Source organism: Oncorhynchus clarkii, chromosome 1, assembly GCF_045791955.1.
Source record: "Oncorhynchus clarkii lewisi isolate Uvic-CL-2024 chromosome 1, UVic_Ocla_1.0, whole genome shotgun sequence".
NCBI classification, from domain to species: domain Eukaryota; kingdom Metazoa; phylum Chordata; class Actinopteri; order Salmoniformes; family Salmonidae; genus Oncorhynchus; species Oncorhynchus clarkii.
Window position 1 is genome coordinate 27,652,691 of NC_092147.1, and position 18,733 is coordinate 27,671,423.

The 18,733-nt window shown below is 39.5% G+C and overlaps 1 protein-coding gene across 1 annotated transcript; it reads left to right on the forward strand.

The window, feature by feature from the left end:
• The first annotated feature begins 803 nt into the window (after positions 1–803).
• LOC139416001 (aminopeptidase N-like) lies at positions 804–18,096 on the forward strand. The gene is made up of 21 exons (XM_071164232.1): positions 804–1,396; positions 1,519–1,560; positions 2,859–3,001; positions 4,509–4,651; positions 4,929–5,055; positions 5,589–5,743; positions 7,504–7,617; positions 7,740–7,883; positions 8,018–8,083; positions 8,247–8,312; positions 8,451–8,599; positions 9,188–9,267; positions 9,528–9,661; positions 13,098–13,153; positions 13,348–13,495; positions 13,618–13,706; positions 13,796–13,906; positions 14,165–14,332; positions 14,429–14,569; positions 15,133–15,214; positions 15,410–18,096. Exons 1-21 carry the CDS (start codon positions 804–806, stop codon positions 15,575–15,577), a joined length of 2,919 nt encoding a protein of 972 aa, XP_071020333.1. The 3' UTR covers positions 15,578–18,096.
• Positions 18,097–18,733: the final 637 nt, after the last annotated feature.

The following is an 18,733-nucleotide window of genomic DNA, read 5'->3' on the forward strand; positions in this document are numbered from 1 at the left end:
GGTGTTGGGGGGAAAATCACTTGTCGCAGATCCAATATCCTAGAATGTTCCTTTACTTCCATTTTCATTATTTTTCTTTTTGAGGTAAAGAATGTGTGGTGAAGGGGGGCATTCCAAATAATTATGTCCTAAATCTCCTCCCCTAGAACACACCCTCCTCACACAAACACATGCTCCTAATTTCCCCTGAATGCATAATAATCCAGTGCTGGTGGGACACAGACCTGTCAGTGCACTCAGAGGTTGTATTGGAAACGGGTAAAGAACTCTTGAGGACTCAAAGGGCTGCAGCGCCTGCTGCTGTCCCACACAGCTGGTTCTATCATTACTTAGAACCGCGAGGATCAACATAGACACCAGAGGGCCAACATGCTTTTTCTCTTGCTTTTAAAGGACATTTTTTCTTTTGAGAGGAGCTCACGCGATATAAAGTATGTATCACTTTTTGTGAGGCGTGTGATGTTTGGGTTTCAAAGCATTCCCGTTTGAGGTTCACCTAACCCAGGGTTGATGGTATGAGAGGATAACCAATGCCAGATGTGTGGGAGAACAATCTGACTGATTTCATTTGAATGAATATCGACCTCTGCAAGCAAAGAGTATTACTGAAAAAGGCAAGTTCATGCTAAATCTCTGAGCAATAACTGGTTAGCTAATCCCCGTAGCGGTCTGCATGTTTATGGGAGGTCGGATAGAGACATAGAGCCAATTAAAGGCAGCTCAGTTCAGCTTCAAGTTCAGTTCCGAGTTCCAAGCTTTACCAACACAACAGGAGGCGGGAGGCTCTTCCAGAAGGACTGGACATGGCCACAGGGGTGTATATCTCAAAGTTCCTGGCCATAGCCATAGTGGTGTTGACTGTCTCATCTATTGGTGGAATAATTACAATGATTATTGTGTATGAGAATGAAAGAATCAAGACACAACCTACAGCACCACCAACACCTAATTCCACTACTCCGTATCCAACTGGACCATCACCCAACATGAGACTCCCTGGAAACCTGATTCCAGAGAGCTATGACATCGTACTACAGCCTCACCTCTACATCGTGATGAACAACACTACCAATCAATCTCTCGTCTTCACTGGAAACTCCACTGTGTATTTTAGATGTGTGGAGAACACCAAAACTATCGTCCTTCACAGTAAAGAACAGAATGTGACTGCTGTAAAGGTGACAGATCTTGATAAGGGAAAGATCATCAAAGTTGATAACACCATACTGTATAGTAATGAAAGCAACTTCTTAGAGATTGGACTAGACAGTGTTTTAGTCAAAGATGGGAACTACAGTCTCTTTACTGCATTTGAGGGGGAACTCCTTGATGATCTGGCTGGTTTTTACATGAGTTCATACAAAAAAGGGCCAAGCACAGAGGATGACACTGAAAGGTAAGGTTTTCTTTGATAACTGCTGAGACACTAAAAATATCAAAGATTTGTTGTCAAAATTATATGAAAGGAATGCTGTGAGATGGAAATTAGATTTGACTTGTATGAAAACCCATTTACAGGTGGTTTGGGAATGAAACGATCATCGTCGAACTTGATGAAAGGTAAGACTTGTACAAGTCTGATGTTTGCATCATTAATTGCATTACATAACTGGATTGATCACAAACCACCACCCTAAACAGTGCTCCGGTTGGGATAGAGCTTTCTCTGTCTGATAAAGGCCTGATTACGTTGCCAATTTACAAGTGATAGTGTAGTGACCTTTTGATAATAAGGTAAGCACACTCCTGAACCTTAAAGTTGAAACTTCTTGACAGGGAGGATACGTACTTCCCCTGTATCATCATGAGGCACAACACTGTATGCCTCAACTAAAACAGAGGCACATCCAACGAAGGCCTGACATACTATGGGATAATTTGCCCCTCTGCCACCAATGTAGTAATTGAGGGGGACAGCCAGAGCAGGGCTTGAACCAGAGACCTTGCAATTACAAGGCAGACACATTGCTCTACCTACTGTGTCATTAGGTCAGACCTCTTGTTAGAGGCTGTTATATGGTTACATTTAGGAGTCTGGCAGGAAAGATAATGACTGTTTCATAAGTCCTCACAGGTTAGGTCAGGCAGTAGCTTATTCCTTTAATATGCAGTGCTTCCTTGAAATGAATTAGTAGTAGTAGTGAAAACAACCTGAAACCACCTCGTCATTACACCTTGACGCATATTAATATGTGATCGTTTCCATGCTATAAATCAGTGACCCGCTAGTTTACAGACCACTGTGCTTGAACAGAGATCAAATACAAAGTTCCTCATGGTTTGTATTCTATTGCACTCTTTCCCTAAAAAAAACATGATTTGCTTACAGATGGAATTCCAATTTCTTAAAAAAAGACCCCAAAGTGGCTTCTTCAGCGGACATGTGTACAGATGTATACATCATGTCCCTACAAATGGGACTATATTTCTTTATTTCTTGTCATATCAAATCACCCAGCAGTTGTCCAGTCCTGGCTCATATTTATATGTTCAACTTTAAAAGTGTTTATTATAAAAAAGACCCCCTGGGAGAATGTTGCATATTTTTCCTCTGTTCACTTCAGCAACAGCTTTGCTGCTCATTCCTTGAAAAGATTAGGACACTCATTTGAGACAAATTGTTACTTCCTCAGTGGCTTTACAATTACAGTCCCGTATTGCAATAAATGTCCATCACAGTTCATACTGCAGCTGCATAGACATTGGAAGCATGGATCATTTGAAATACTGAAAGAAGCTAATTGAATCAAAATTAACTAACAAGTAACTATTGTCTGTGTTTTATTGCTGTTGATTCACTGTTATTCAATTCCAGTTGTAATATTTATCCTATTTTTCAACAAATACTTTCCTCACAGATTCATCGCTACTAGCCAAATGCAACCAACCGACGCCAGGAAAGTATTTCCTTGTTTCGATGAGCCAGCCATGAAGGCTACATTTAGAGTCTCTCTCATCCATAGGCCTGGCACAACAGCACTAGCAAATGGGAAAATCATAGGTGAGAAGCACATTTCATACTATTGTCATACTAGGGAATGTTAAGCCACCTTCTAAAAGGCGCCTCACATTCTTGTGTACCCTTACAAAAAGGTTATAAAGGAATCCTGCAGGGAAAATCCTGCATAATACAGTATATATCCTGCAGGAATAAGATGTCCTGCAGAATATTCCATAGGATTTTCGGGGCCACTTTACTGTTGGACAATTCCTGCAGGTACAGTGAGCTCCAGAAGTATTGGGACAGTGCCAATTTTGTTGTTTTGGCTCTGTAATGATACAATGACAATGAAATTATAAAATTACTATAAGGTTAAAGTGCAGATTGTCAGCTTTCATTTGAGGGTATTTTCTGAAATTACAGCACTTTTTGTTCGTAGTCCCCACATTTTAGGCGACCAAAAGTATTGGGACGAATTCACTTATGTGTATTAAAGTAGTAAAAAGTGAAGTATTTGGTCCCATTTTCATAGCACGTAATTACTGGTAAATAATGTATTGTGTCATTTTGGAGTCACTTTTATTGTAAATAAGAATATAATATATTTCGAAACACTTCTACATTAATGTGGATGCTACCATTTTTACGGATAATCCTGAATGAATCGTGAATAATAATGAGTGAGATCGTTACAGACGCACGAATATCATACCCCCCGCCCCCCCAAAAAATGCTAGAGGTTATCATGTCTTGGGGGTATTATATTTGTGCATCTAACTTTCTTACTCATCATTATTCACAATTCATTCAGGTAGCATCCACATTAATGTAGAAGTGTTTAGAAATATATTATTTTGTACAATAAAAGTGTAAATGACACTCAAATGTAAATGACACTCCTAAATTACACAATACATTATTTACCATTCATTTCTATTGGGCACAAAGTAATCTGAAATAACCATAACAAACAGCAAATGTATCCATCACATTTGTAGAGTCTCAAGCTTGGTGTAGTCATTGCGTGCTATGAATATAGGACTAAATACTGAACTTTGACTGCTTTAATACACAAGTGAATTTGTGTACTTTTGGTCCCCTAAAAAGGGGAGGACAATGTACAAAAAATGCTGTAATTTCTAAACGGTTCACCTGATGGAAGAAAATGCTCTCAAATTAAAGCTGAGAGTCTGCACTTTAATCTCATAGTCATTGTATCACTTCAAATCCAAAGTGCTGGAGTACAGAGCCAAAACAACTACAAAAAATTAACTTTCCCAATACTGAAATTAGTCCGTCAGGAAAACAATATGCAAAACTGTATATTAAAAAATGTAGACATACATTTATGACTTCTCATTAAATTCATAATTTTAAATGCATTACTTTTTGTAAACAATAATTCACAGATTATGAGGCTAATGCATGCATATACTGTGCCTTTTCTTTTGCTTATATTGAGTATTTACTGTAGATACTATTGTGTGACGAGTGTCAAAACAAAACTCTTTCCTTTCATACTATCAAAGTCTTCAAGTAATCAGTGAGTCTTTTTTATCCCTTTTAGGTACAACCCTTGAGGATATCGATGGAGAGACCTGGGAAGTCACTCGCTTTCAAACGACTAAGAAAATGTCAACTTACCTCTTAGCTTTCACAGTGTCTGATTTCGATTCCATAGGATCTACACATGAAAGAGTTGACATTAAGGTATGTAGCTATAGTTGTTGAATCATAACTGCAGTAGTGTATTATATCAACAAAATTACTTGTGAAAAGGTTTGTATTTCACTAGCAATATCAAAGAAAGTTAATACTGTTGTAAATGACAAATTCTCTCTAGATTCCATCCAAACCGCTATACTATTTAAATGTATTCAGTTTAGACTACACTGCTAATTTTCATGGTATAGATGTTTTTACTCACCAAATCATATTGATATGATACTAAAACTCACATTTTTATTTTCTGTTCGGTTTGTTAAAGACATATGCTCGACCGGAGGCCATAAAAGCTGGACAGGCAAAGTATGCTGCAAGTATCACTGGAAATATACTGGCGTTCTATGAGAGTCCTGGAGTATTCAAAATGAATTATCCTTTGAGCAAGCTAGGTATGTATGGCATGATTGCATCATAACAATGTCAAATAAGCATGGGTAAATCATAACATTGCAAGTGTTCAACAAAGATGAATTGTCATAAAATCCATCTAATCAATTTAATTCTTTACTCCATACATAACCTGTCTAAAACAATGTAAGAAGAATACTGATTATGTTGTGAAATTCAATTAAAATAACCTATTTTCAGTGGTGTAAAGTACTTAAGTAAAAATACTTTAAAGTACTACTTTTACATTTTGAGTGCTTAGTAAATAAATACAAAAAATCAAACAGTGCTGTCTGATTTGCTTAATAAAGGGATTTTTAAAAACTTTTTATACTTAAGTATATTTTTTTAAATGACATTGTTGATATTTAAGTATATTTAAAATCAAATACTTTTAGACATTTAATCAGGTAGAATTTTATTAGGTGACTTTCAACCTCTACTTGAGTCATGTTCTATTAAGTTATCTTAACTTTTATTCAAGTATGACGATAGGGTACTTTTTCCATCGCTGCCTATTTTATGTCTACTTTAGATCAAATTGCTCTACCAGACTTCAGTGCAGGTGCCATGGAGAATTGGGGCTTGGTAACATATCGTGAGACAGCTCTGCTATATGAGGAAGGGGTGTCCTCCACATCAAACAAAGAGTGGATTGCCACAGTTATTGCACATGAGCTTGCCCATCAGGTACAAAAACTCAAAAATACTATTTCTAAATGTAATATACACTACCGGTCAAAAGTTTTAGAACACCTACTCATTCAAGGGTTTTTCTTTATTTTTACTATTTTCAACATTGTGTAATAATAGTGAATACATCAACACTATGAAATAACACATGAAATCATGTCGTAACCAAAAAAGTTTTAAACAAATCTAAATATAGTTTATATTTGAGATTCTTCAAAGTAGCCACCCTTTGCCTTGATGACAGCTTTGCACACTTTTGGCATTCTTTCAACCAGCTTCATGAGGTAATCACCTGGAATGGATTTCAATTAACAGGTGTGCCTTAAAAGTTAATTTGTGGAATTTCTTTCCTTCTTCATGCGTTTGAGCTAATCAGTTGTGTTGTGACAAGGTAGGGGGGTATTCAGAAGATAGCCATATTTGGTAAAAGGCCAAGTCCATATTATGGCAAGAACAGCTCAAATACGCAAAGAGAAACGACAGTCCATCATTACTTTAAGACATGAAGGTCAGTCAATACGGAAATGTCTTCAAGTGCAGTCTCAAAAACCATCAAGCGCTATGATGAAACTAGCTCTCATGAGGACCGCCACAGGAATGGAAGACGCAGAGTTACCTCTGCTGCAGAGGATAAGTTCATTAAAGATACCAGCCTCAGAAATTGCAGCCTAAATAAATGCTTCAGAGTTCAAGTAAAAGACACATCTCAACATCAACTGTTCAGGAGGAGACTGTGTGAATCAGGCCTTCATGGTCTAATTGCTGCAAAGAAACCACTTCTTAAGGACACCAATAAGGAGAAGAGACTTGCTTGGGCCATGAAACACGAGCAATGGACATTAGACCAGTGGAAATCTGTCATTTGATCTGATGAGTCCAAATTTGAGAATTTTGCTTCCAACCGCCGTGTCTTTCTGAGACGTGATGTGGGTGAATGGATGATCTCTGCATGTATATTTCCCACCGTAAAGCATGGAGGAGGAGGTGTTATGGTGTGGGGGTGCTTTGCTGGTGATGCTGTCTGAGATTTATTTAGAATTCAAGCCACACTTAACCAGCATGGCTACCACAGAATTCTGCAGCGATACACCTTCCCATCTGATTTGGGATTAGTATCATTTGTTTTTCAACAGGACCATGACCCAACACACCTCCAGGCGGTGTAAGGGCTATTTTACCAAGAAGGAGAGTGGTGGAGTGCTGCATCAATCAATCAATCAATAGTATTTATAAAGCCCTTTTTTAAATCAGCCGATGTCACAAAGTGCTATACAAAAACCCATCCTAAAACCCCACACAGCAAGCAATGCAGGTGTAGAAGCACGATCAGATGACTTGGCCTCCACAATCCCTCGACCTCAACCAAATTGAGATGGTTTGGGATGAGTCGGACTGCAGAGTGAAGGAAAAGCTCAGCATATGTGGGAACTCCTTCAAGACTGTTGGAAAATAATTCCAGGTAAAGCTGGTTGAGAGAATGCCAAGCTTGTGCAAAGCTGTCATCAAGGCAAAGCGTGGCTTCTTTGAAGAATGTAAAATCTAAAATACTACATGATTCCATAGTTTTGATGTCTTCACTATTATTCTACAATGTAGAAAATAGTCAAAATATAGAAAAACACTTGAATGAGTAGGTGTTCTAAAACTTTTGACCGGTAGTGTATGTATTAATGTAAAGTGAACTACAATGAATTAAAAACATGATCTTGCATTGTTGTGGCATTCACTGTAACAGCACCTAAATGTGTTGTTTTCAGTGGTTTGGAAACCTGGTGACAATGAAATGGTGGAATGACCTGTGGCTGAATGAGGGATTTGCAACATATATATCCTATATGGGAGTGGATCATATTGAGCCAACATGGAACATAGTATGTCCCTAATAACTTATTAATAACTGTATTTTTTCTGCATCTGTTGCATCAGATCGCAAATTGTAATACTTCTAATAGGCTTCTTTTTATTTGGTCTCTGATTGTTTTGTTTTTTCCAGAAAGATCTGATTGTTCTAAATGACATCCAGACTGTATTTCAAGTGGATTCATTGGCCTCCTCCCATCCTCTAAGCTCTAAAGAGGATGATGTTCAAACATCTAGTGACATCACTCAGCTTTTTGATTCCATCACCTACAGCAAGGTCTGGTTGTCACAGAGCCCCATGGGGGAAGAGAGATGATATCAAGAATGTTTATTTTTAACATTGTACAGGAATGTTCTATATAGTGATAGAATGAGTTGATGCATGAATATTAACATATCTTCACTCTTCAGGGGGCAGCTGTGCTGAGAATGCTGGCAGATTATCTGGACGAGAGGGTCTTTCTGAATGGCCTGAGAGTACGCACACATACGGCTTTGTCCATTAATGTGTAGGATGGCTTATTGTCAGTGTGTGGAACATCTATGTTGTATATTTGCAATTTTCCACATGGATGTATCAAAACTAATGGGAACTTTTTGTGTAAGTTTGTGTAAATACTATTGTTTCAAAATGTTTCAGAAATATCTTCAGGCTTTCCAGTACAGTAATACTGTACACAAAGACCTGTGGGAATATTTACAAGAGGTAAAAGCTGAGTTTTGCGAAGGCATATCAACACAAAACTAGTATATGTAATTGTGTTCTTTCAAGCATGTAAAACTTCTAGAATGCTTTAGGGGCATGAATACACTGTATAAAATGCTAATGACAAAAACGTTGTAGGCGGTGGACGAGGACAGCAGCCACATTAAAGTTGCTGAAGTCATGGACACTTGGACAAAGCAAATGGGTTACCCAGTCATCACCATCAACACCACCAATGGGGCAGTTTCTCAACAACATTTCCTCCAAAATCAAACATCTGACTACGAGTAAGTCCTGCACTTTGTCTAACATCACAGAGTGAGAAAACAAATATAACAGGTTTCCTGAACCACTGATTGTCCCCTCCATGTAGAATTAGATGCCCAAATGGCTGACTTTGGATTGTTGCTATAGTAATGGATTGTTGTTATAGTACTCTGACAGACATTTCCACTCAACAGTTTTAGAGTAACACTTTAATTGAAATATAAACCATAACAGCATCATACTATATGAATGTCATAGGATGTCATTTTTCATACATCAGAAACAGTGATGACATATGTTGACATAACCGCTTATGTTGCTTACTCACCTAAACATTGTTGCTAAAATTGTTAGTTGTAACATATGTCATAACCATTTCCAATACATACAACATGGCACTGCCTTGACATTCAATTATGACATGTTTATGACAATAACAGTTATAATTTCAAATTAAGTGTTGCTATAGTATATTATTCCAGTTTTAATTGGATTACATTGTAATGGATTAGGCCAACAATTAAGTATTTTATTAGCATATGTGAATATAGCTGTAGATCATAATATTATGCCCATATATATTTTTTAAACTTGTTCTCTTTCATTAGTTTTGAATGGCATGTTCCAATCAGAGTGAAGAAGGAAGGTGAACCAATTAAAATAGCTACGCTGGATAAAAAAGGTCAAGGTAAGGAGTATTTAATTGAATATATTTGTCTTAGTATCACCTTGAGTAACCTCGTCCCCAGGCTAATTGAGAGAGATGATCTGATGAGCTATATTATGTACAGTAATTCTCCATTATAGATAGACTGAACATGGCAAATATACTGTATAATGTATGATAATAGCAAACCCAACTAATTAAATGGTGCTAGTCATTAGTTCTGTCAATAAAAACCTAATTAAGGCACATTGTAACTCTCATGTTCTGAATTTGCTAAACAGTGCTGATGCCAGATTTCCTGTCTGAAGATGGCAAGTGGGTGCTTGCCAACATCAACTGTATGGGATATTTCAGAGTCAACTATGATCCAGTGAATTGGGATAGACTGCTCTCTCAGCTGGAAATTAATATTCACGTAAGTCTTCCTCATTTGTGTGGAACAGTGTTGTCCATACAGTCCAAGTCAGACACGAAACAGAGCACATTATATATGGCAAGTGCCTAGAAAACTGTGCCTGTGCTTTATCAAAGCAGCCTGTTGATCCAAAATAAACAATGTAGCATATTCTAAGAAGACTAGGTAATGTTTTGTTATGGTAAGAAATATTTGGAGAGAATGTGCTGGTCAAGGTTTTTGTGAGTACATTCTTCAAATCAAATGTACTTGTCATGTTAAGTTTACAGCAGGTTTAAAAGGTGCAGGAAAATGCCTTGTGTGCTAGCTCCCTCAAAATGTCAGTACAGCCCCCCCCCCCCCCCCCCCCCCTCAGTTGGGGTATCAATTTACTGTTGAATAGTATATTGTGCAACAGCAATTTTTCTCTTGCTATGTCAGTCGCTGACAATCACTGAATTATCCATGTCGGCTATCAATTTTTTAATTGGTAAATTAGTCTAACCAGCTATCTGAACTAGAAGTAATCATGGCCGAATATTGACCGGTCACGCAGGGCACGTGCCCAGGGGCCTCCATTGATTTTGTTAGTCACTCTCACTCAGATATCATTAACATGTCATAATCATGGCAAAATGTGTAGAATTGCAGGAAATCTGCTTCAAAGCTGAAGGGGGGGGGGGGGGGGGGCAAATCTTGCTGAGGGCCCTCAGAAGGCTAGAACCGGCCCTGTATACACAATAGGTTCTGCAGTATAGATAATGATTGTGCTGTGTCAAGTATGACTGTATTTCATAGGCAAAATTGCCACGGGAATGGGGGGGAAATATCCCCACAATATTCAGAACAGGACAGAACAGGACGATTCTCCCCCCCCCCCCCCCCCCCAATCAGTTTTTTGTAGCATTTGAATACGTCATAAGCAATGTCAAAATGTGTAGAATTGCAGGAAATTAGCTTTAAAGTAGCTGCCCAGTGTTTCCAGATTTCTATGAAATATGACCTATAATTAATTACAATATGAGTGAAATTGTTTTCCTTCCAAGAAATCATTATTAAGTATGTTAAAATGCAGATTTTCTGTGTTGGAATGGTGTGGGCGTACCCCAAAAACAGAATGGTGCGGGCAGTCCTAAAAAATATTAATGCAAGTAGACCACTGATTAGCCAGCTCATCCTCCTCAGGAGGGTGACATCATCCTCTATGAGAAAATGGCAAGCATTTTTTTTAGTTTTCACTGGACAATTACTTAACCCCATGGCTTTAAAACTGCAACATTTTATCTCAGCCTCATGACAAAATGTGTAGAGTAGCATTATAAAACTGCCGATTGTTCTATCTGCCCCATGGCAAAATGTGTTGAAATTCTGGACGTTTTCAAGAAAATAATCAGTAATCAGTCATTTGAGGTTGTGGGGCCTTCCACTTATATTGTTTTCAAAATACCCCTCCTTATACCCCTCAAAATACCCCTTGAGAGGCACAGTAAATCATGTCAAACTGTGTAGAATTGCAGGAAATGCATTTTAAAATGTCAACAACAACAACATTCTGGGGGAGGACTACCCCTGGAACCCCCTGTTTATTGTTCACCCCCCACCCCCCTCCCAATATCTACACTACAATTATATTTACAGATATAAAGTGGATTGTGTCTTGGTCACGCAGTTGAATAAATAGTATATAATAGAACAGCGGCATTGACTGCGTGTTGCTAGTGTTTGTCTGTTTATGGATGGTTGTGTGTGTGTGTGTGTGTGTGGAGAGTCGGTGCAAATGGTCACTAAGGCTCAGGTCTGTGCAGGAGACAGCTAGGGTTAGCTGTTCAGCAGTCTGATGGCCTGGTGGTAGAAGCTGTCTCAAAGCCTGTTGGTCCGAGACCCAATACTCCGATATTGCTTGCCAAATGGTAACAGAGTGAGCAGTCCCTGGCTCGGGTGACTGGAGTCCTTGACAATTTCCCGGCCCTTCCTCAAACACAACCTTGTGTAGATGTCCTAGAGGGCAGGGAGTTTGCCCTCAGTGATGTATTGGCCTGTCCACACCACCCTCTGTAGAGCCTTGTGGTTGAGGGCTGTGCAGTTGCCATACCAGGCGGTGATGCAGTCGGTCAAGATTCTCTTGATGGTGCAGTTGTAGAACTTATTGACGATCTGAGGGCCCATGCTGAATTTCTTCAGTCGCCTGAGGTTGAAGAGGCACTGTTGCGACTTTTTCACCTCTGTGTTGGACCATGTCAGGTCCTCTGTGATGTGCACACCAATGAAATTGAAGCTTTTGACCTTCTACACTGCAGTCCCGTCAATGTCAATAGGGATGTGGTCCCTCTCCTCATTCCTGTAATCCACAATCAGCTCCTTCGATTTGCTGATGTTGAGGGAAAGTCTGTTTTCCTGGCATCACTTTGACCTTCTCCCTGTAGGCTGTCTTATTGCCGCCGGCGATCAGGCCCACCACTGTCGTGTCGTCGGCAAACTTAATGATGGTGTTGGAGTCATGCGCGGCCACGCAGTCATGGGTGTACAGGGAGTACAGGAGAGGGCTGAGCAACCCCCGGGGGACCCTTGTGTTAAGAGTCAGTGTGGCGGAGGTGTTGTTGCCTACCCTCAACACCTGGGGGTGGCCTGTCAGGAAGTCCAGCATTCAGTTGCAGAGGGAGGTGTTCATACCCAGCGCCTTGAGCTAAGTGACGAGTTTGGAGGGGAATATGTTGTTGAAAGCTGAGCATTCTCACATAGGTAATCCTCTTGTTCTGGTGGGATAGGGCAGTGTGCAGAGCAATGGCGATTGCGTCATCCCTGGATCTGTTGGGTCGGTATGCAAAGTGTTATGGGTCTAGGGTGTCAAGCTGATGTGGTCCCTGACCAGCCTCTCAAAGCACTTCATGAAGACAGAAGTGAGTGCTACATGGCGATAGTCATTTACCTCTGTTTGCTTGGGTAGGAGGGACAGTGGTGAGTACAATAAAGAATGCTAGACACCTGGCATGCATCAGATAATTCGAACCCCTCACCACAGATCACAGACCATGGAGCATGACACTTAAAAAGTCAAATAAGACAATATGCTAGCTCACTTGTGCAGTTTGCTTTCAAGATGCTCTTCAGCTTTGAACTTTTCCGGTTGAAAAACAATATAACAAGTATAAATACAGTAATATACAGTACACGCACGACAAAATATATGTTTTGAGTAAAGTAATATTTTTTAAACACATCTGTAAACTTCAAGGAGTAGGACATGATGGACTGATGTGACGTCATCGGCCTCCCTCTTCCTTCCGGGAAGAATAGAGGAGTACTAGAGGGGGGAAAAGGAAAGGCCCCTCTCTTGCCATGTCGTACCTGGACCACCTATTGAGATGTGCCGTTTGTTAAGTAAATCAGGTGTTCAATGAGGTGAAAAAGAGACTGGAGTAGGACTTTAATAATTAGAACTCATTTGATTTATTCTCAGGAAATTCCAATCATCAACCGGGGACAGCTTATTGATGATGCATTCAACTTGGCAAGGTAATCTCATCTAAGACTGATACATTCATGGACTTCCTTCAAAATGTATACTCTGATAAACATTTTTTACACCTCACAATGATTGAATTTTCATGGCTTGAGACCTTACGTACATCATACTTTCTTGGTGTAATTAATATCCTCTTTGGACGGCTACGGTCTTCTTATATTATGTATTTTATTTATTTATCAAGGGCCAAACATATCAATGTGACACTGGCTTTGAGAACTACCAAGTACCTCTGGAATGACACAGAGTACATACCATGGGAATCAGCACTGAGAAACCTGGACTATTTCATTCTCATGTTTGATCGCTCCGAGGTCTATGGTCCAATGCAGGTCAGTCATCAAATCAAGATACTGTACATTAAAGTGCCCTTTTATCATAGCAAACTCTATTCCTACAAATGTAAATGACAAATATGAGTGTAATACAGTATTTTTTCCTATGTTATTTCCAGGCATACTTAAGAAAGCAAGTTGGTGGCCTTTATCAACATTTTGAAAATTTCACCATGTTTTCTACGGTCCCAGAGAAGCATTCTGCACAGTGAGAAACATATTTTTGTTGGATATTGCAACCCTCTGAACACATCCTCACTTGAAGCATATTATTAACATGTCATTATTCGTTCTCAGGTACAACCAGATTAATGCCATTTCAGTCGCATGCAGCAATGACATTCCAGAGTGCCAAGAAATGGCAAAAATGCTCTTTGACAACTGGATGACAAACAAAACCAGCAATCGGTATGGAATTAGGTTTCATCAAGCCAACACGGCCAGATGCATGCTAGTTCCTGCTGTACTTATTACTGCATTTCACAGTTGAATGGGGTGGTCATATCATTCATAAAACATAACACATAACCTGAAATATGCATGAGATTAATTCAATGACCTAATACCAAAATGTTATGTGCAATTTGGGATATATTGAGTGTATTGATCCTTTTAACTGCAATGACCAGATTCTGTTTCTCTCTTTGATTGTCCTCACTCCCACAGTATACACCCTAACCTGAAGGCCACCATCTACTGCCAAGCTATAGCTGCTGGGGGAGAGAAGGAATGGGAATTTGCTTGGGGCAAGTTTGAGAATGCCACCACAGCCACAGAGAAAGACAAACTAAGATATGCCCTCTCATGCACAAGAAAGATCTGGCTCCTGAACAGGTTAGATTGATTTCCGTCCGTACCACCCTTTTCGGGATATAAAATTTAGTTGCTGTGCAAAGACCATTTATTTGGCATTTCCTTCTCATCTTGCAGATACCTTGAGTACACTTTGAACCCTGACAAGATAAGAAAAATGGATGCCGTTTCTACCATCAGCTACATAGCCAGGAATGTGGCAGGACAAGCAATAGCCTGGAATTTTGTACGCGCAAACTGGAACTACATCAGCTTGGAGTATGTTTTTCTGTTGTTAAGTACTGTATATAGCAAGGCCTAATGTTAAGACAAACAAGCCAGAGGACAAAGTTCCTTTCCAACTGAAATAATGGAACCATAACTTATTAGCAATTATTTTGTATGTTGTTTCATAAAGTGTAAAAATCACCTAAATAAACCTCAAGCAATATACCAATAAGAAAGGTGTAGACCCGTCAAACAAGTCAGGTACAAAGGTCTCCTTGGCCAATCAGAGGAAATCACCTCTAATATATTTGTTTGGAGTTGCCAATAAGTGGGCAGGACCCCATTTCCTGTTTCTGTAGCTTGAGGCAGCTTAATGTACACCCCCAGGACAGGATGCTAGTCTATCGCAGAGTGCCAAGCAGAGACGCATCAGGTCCCATTTTTACAGTCTTTGGTATGACTCTGGCAGGGATTGAACTCAACCTTCCAATCTCAGGGCGGACACTAACCACAAGGCCACTGAGTTGCCAGGCAGTCATCTAAATTGGATTATTTCAAACTGCTTGCTGAGCAAACATGCTCATTTCACCCCTCTCCTCCACTCTCCTCCTCAGGTACGAAGAAGGGATCATGTCACTTGGCAACCTGATTGATGGAGTGACGCAGAGATTTTCCACTGACTTTGAGCTTGAAGAGGTGAGTGTCTCCCTATTGGTAACAGGCAAGGCCCACAACGCTATCTGAGTCACAAACCTCTCCTCTGCCTTGAATGCAGTGATTGATTTTTAATGTCTGGGGATGAGAGACTAGGTTCAGCTGGTGGGAGTTGAGTTTTGAGTAATTACTGGTTTCCGCCCTAATTCAAACTTTTCCCTGATTGTTATTGTGCAGCTGTGGCAGTTCCTGACCGACCATGATGTAGAAGAACTGCATTTGGCAATCAGGGCCCTAGAGCAAGCCACTGAGAGAACTGAGGCCAACATTAAATGGGTGAAGGAAAACAAGCAGACTGTTTTGGAGTGGTTTAAAAATGAGTCAAGGCGAGAGCAGCTGAACTGAGCTGATAGGATGAGAAACAGATGGACCAGAGTGCCATGATTTTGAACACACCCTGTATTTGACTTGAGTCTTGGGGTGTATTAATTAGTCAGATTTTGCAACGGAAACAGTTTACTGTTTACTCTAAGAAGCAAATGGAAGCAAACGTAATCAAACGTGGAGGGACCTACCTGAATTTGTCCTTTAGAAACAGCAATGGTTTCCGTTGCATAATGTTTTGCAACAGGATCCAACTAATAAATACCTCCTTGATTTCATTCCAGTTAGATCTGAAAACAGGTTTTATACAATCAACATGCAATATAATCCTAAAATAAATATATATTTCAATGTTTTTGTCACTTGTAATTCAAAAAGAGGAGAAATTCTAATCAATTTGATTTAAACAAGTAACATTCCACCATTTCTTGATTGAGACCATATTGTTGACTGACAGTCACACCCAAAGAAAGCGCTTTCTCAGGTTGACAACTACAATTATTTTGTTAAACGACTATCAAACTACACAAAACTATAGCAATAAAATGTCTAAATGTATGTATTTGTAAAAATATGTATTGTGTCAAAGCATATTTTTATTTACATTTTAGTCATTCAGCAGACACTCTTATCCAGAGCCACTTACAGTAGTAGTGAGTGCATACATTTATTTAAACAAACATATATTTTTAAAAATGTAACTAGTTGATTGAAGTTAGATTGGTAAAAGCACTAGATTGAGAAGGGCTATTGTGTTATTGATCTATTTTGGAGAACGCATGATTTCAAATCACCTACAATAGTTGACTTATTCTACTGTAGCCTAGATCTACAATGGGGCAAAAAAGTATTTAGTCAGCCACCAATTGTGCAAGTTCTCCCACTTAAAAAGATGAGAGAGGCCTGTAATTTTCATCATAGGTACACTTCAACTATGACAGACAAAATGAGAAAAAAAATCCAGAAAATCACATTGTAGGATTTTTTATGAATTTATTTGCAAATTATGGTAGAAAATAAGTATTTGGTCAATAACAAAAGTTTATCTCAATACTTTGTTATATACCCTTTGTTGGCAATGACAGAGGTCAAACGTTTTCTGTAAGTCTTCACAAGGTTTTTACACACTGTTGCTGGTATTTTGGCCCATTCCTCCATGCAGATCTCCTCTAGAGCAGTGATGTTTTGGGGCTGTTGCTGCTCAACACGAACTTTCAACTCCCTCCAAAGATTTTCTATGGGGTTGAGATCTGGAGACTGGCTAGGCCACTCCAGGACCTTGAAATGCTTCTTACGAAGCCACTCCTTCGTCGCCCGGGCGGTGTGTTTGGGATCATTGTCATGCTGAAAGACCAAGCCACGTTTCATCTTCAATGCCCTTGCTGATGGAAGGAGGTTTTCACTCAAAATCTCACGATACATGGCCCCATTCATTCTTTCCTTTACACGGATCAGTCGTCCTGGTCCCTTTGCAGAAAAACAGCCCCAAAGTATGATGTTTCCACCCCCATGCTTCACAGTCGGTATGGTGTTCTTTGGATGCAACTCAGCATTCTTTGTCCTCCAAACACAACGAGTTGAGTTTTTACCAAAAAGTTATATTTTGGTTTCATCTGACCATATGGCATTCTGCCAATCTTCTTCTGGATCATCCAAATGCTCTCTAGCAAACTTCAGACGGGCCTGGATATGTATTGGCTTAAGCAGGGGGCACTGCAGGATTTGAGTCCCTGGCGGCGTAGTGTGTTACTGATGGTAGGCTTTGTTACTTTGGTCCCAGCTCTCTGCAGGTCATTCACTAGGTCCCCCCGTGTGGTTCTGGGATTTTTGCTCACCGTTCTTGTGATCATTTTGACCCCACGGGGTGAGATCTTGCGTGGAGCCCCAGATCGAGGGAGATTATCAGTGGTCTTGTGTGTCTTCCATTTCCTAATAATTTCCTAATAATTGCTCCCAAGTTCAAACAGGTGCCATTAATACAGGTAACGAGTGTAGGACAGAGGAGCCTCTTAAAGAAGAAGTTACAGGTCTGTGAGAGCCAGAAATCTTGCTTGTTTGTAGGTGACCAAATACTTATTTTCACCATAATTTGCAAATTCAATTCAGAAAAAATCCTACAATTTTTCTCATTTTGTCTGTCATAGTTGAAGTATACCTATGATGAAAATTACAGGCCTCTCATCTTTTTAAGTGGGAGAACTTGCACAATTGGTGGCTGACTAAATACTTTTTTGCCCCACTGTAAAATGGCTACTTCACACATTTACACATGCAGATATTCTGACTGGCAGGCAACGTTTACTACTCTACTAGTCAAAGCTATAACTCCATCCTTGCATGATCACTCTTACCCAAGTGATGGTTTACATTTTGGATGACACATCATTAGAACAACAACACCATCAAATAAATTGCCATTAGCTTTATTACAAGGTTTGCCTTATAGATGTGATTTGTACCCTTCTGCAAACAATGATGCATTTTCAATAGAGCGATTAGTAGAGGGGGTAAAGCATGTATGATGATTACCAAAGAGAGGCTTTACACCCCTATATCAAAAGTACTCTGCAATACCAAGATTTGTCAGCGTCTTGTAGAGTCTATATTACATGCAGAATAAAAAACAACATTAAAAATTAAACGCTTTACTTCTTCTTCTGTGTGCATATGCTGCACAAGCAACGTTGGACGCTGTGCAATTCTATTCATCTCCCCAATCATCCTAAGATAGAAATGGCAGTCAAATAGGGGTGATAGGGGCCAAACATTGAAATGGGGTGTCATAAAAGATATACAGTACAGAGAAAAAGCTATAATTTATGTTCAGTGACTAGACTGTAGATCAGGGATGGGCAACTGTGATGGGTGTGGGGACCACAAAAAATCTGAACTCATGAGGGCCCGCAGTTGCTCGCGGGTCTGCGTACCCACATCTTCCCCTACTTGGCCCTCCTCTTGACAGCGGAGAGAATTGTTTTAAGTTTTAGAGTACATTTTGTGCAATTCTACACATTTTGCAATAGGGTGTAGAGAATGTTGCAGTTTCAAAACAAGTTTGATATACACTACTGGTCAAAAGTTTTAACACCTACTCATTCAAGGGTTTTTCTTTATTTTTTACTATTTTAAACATAATAGTTTAGACATCAAAACTATAATACCAATAGGGCTATCTTC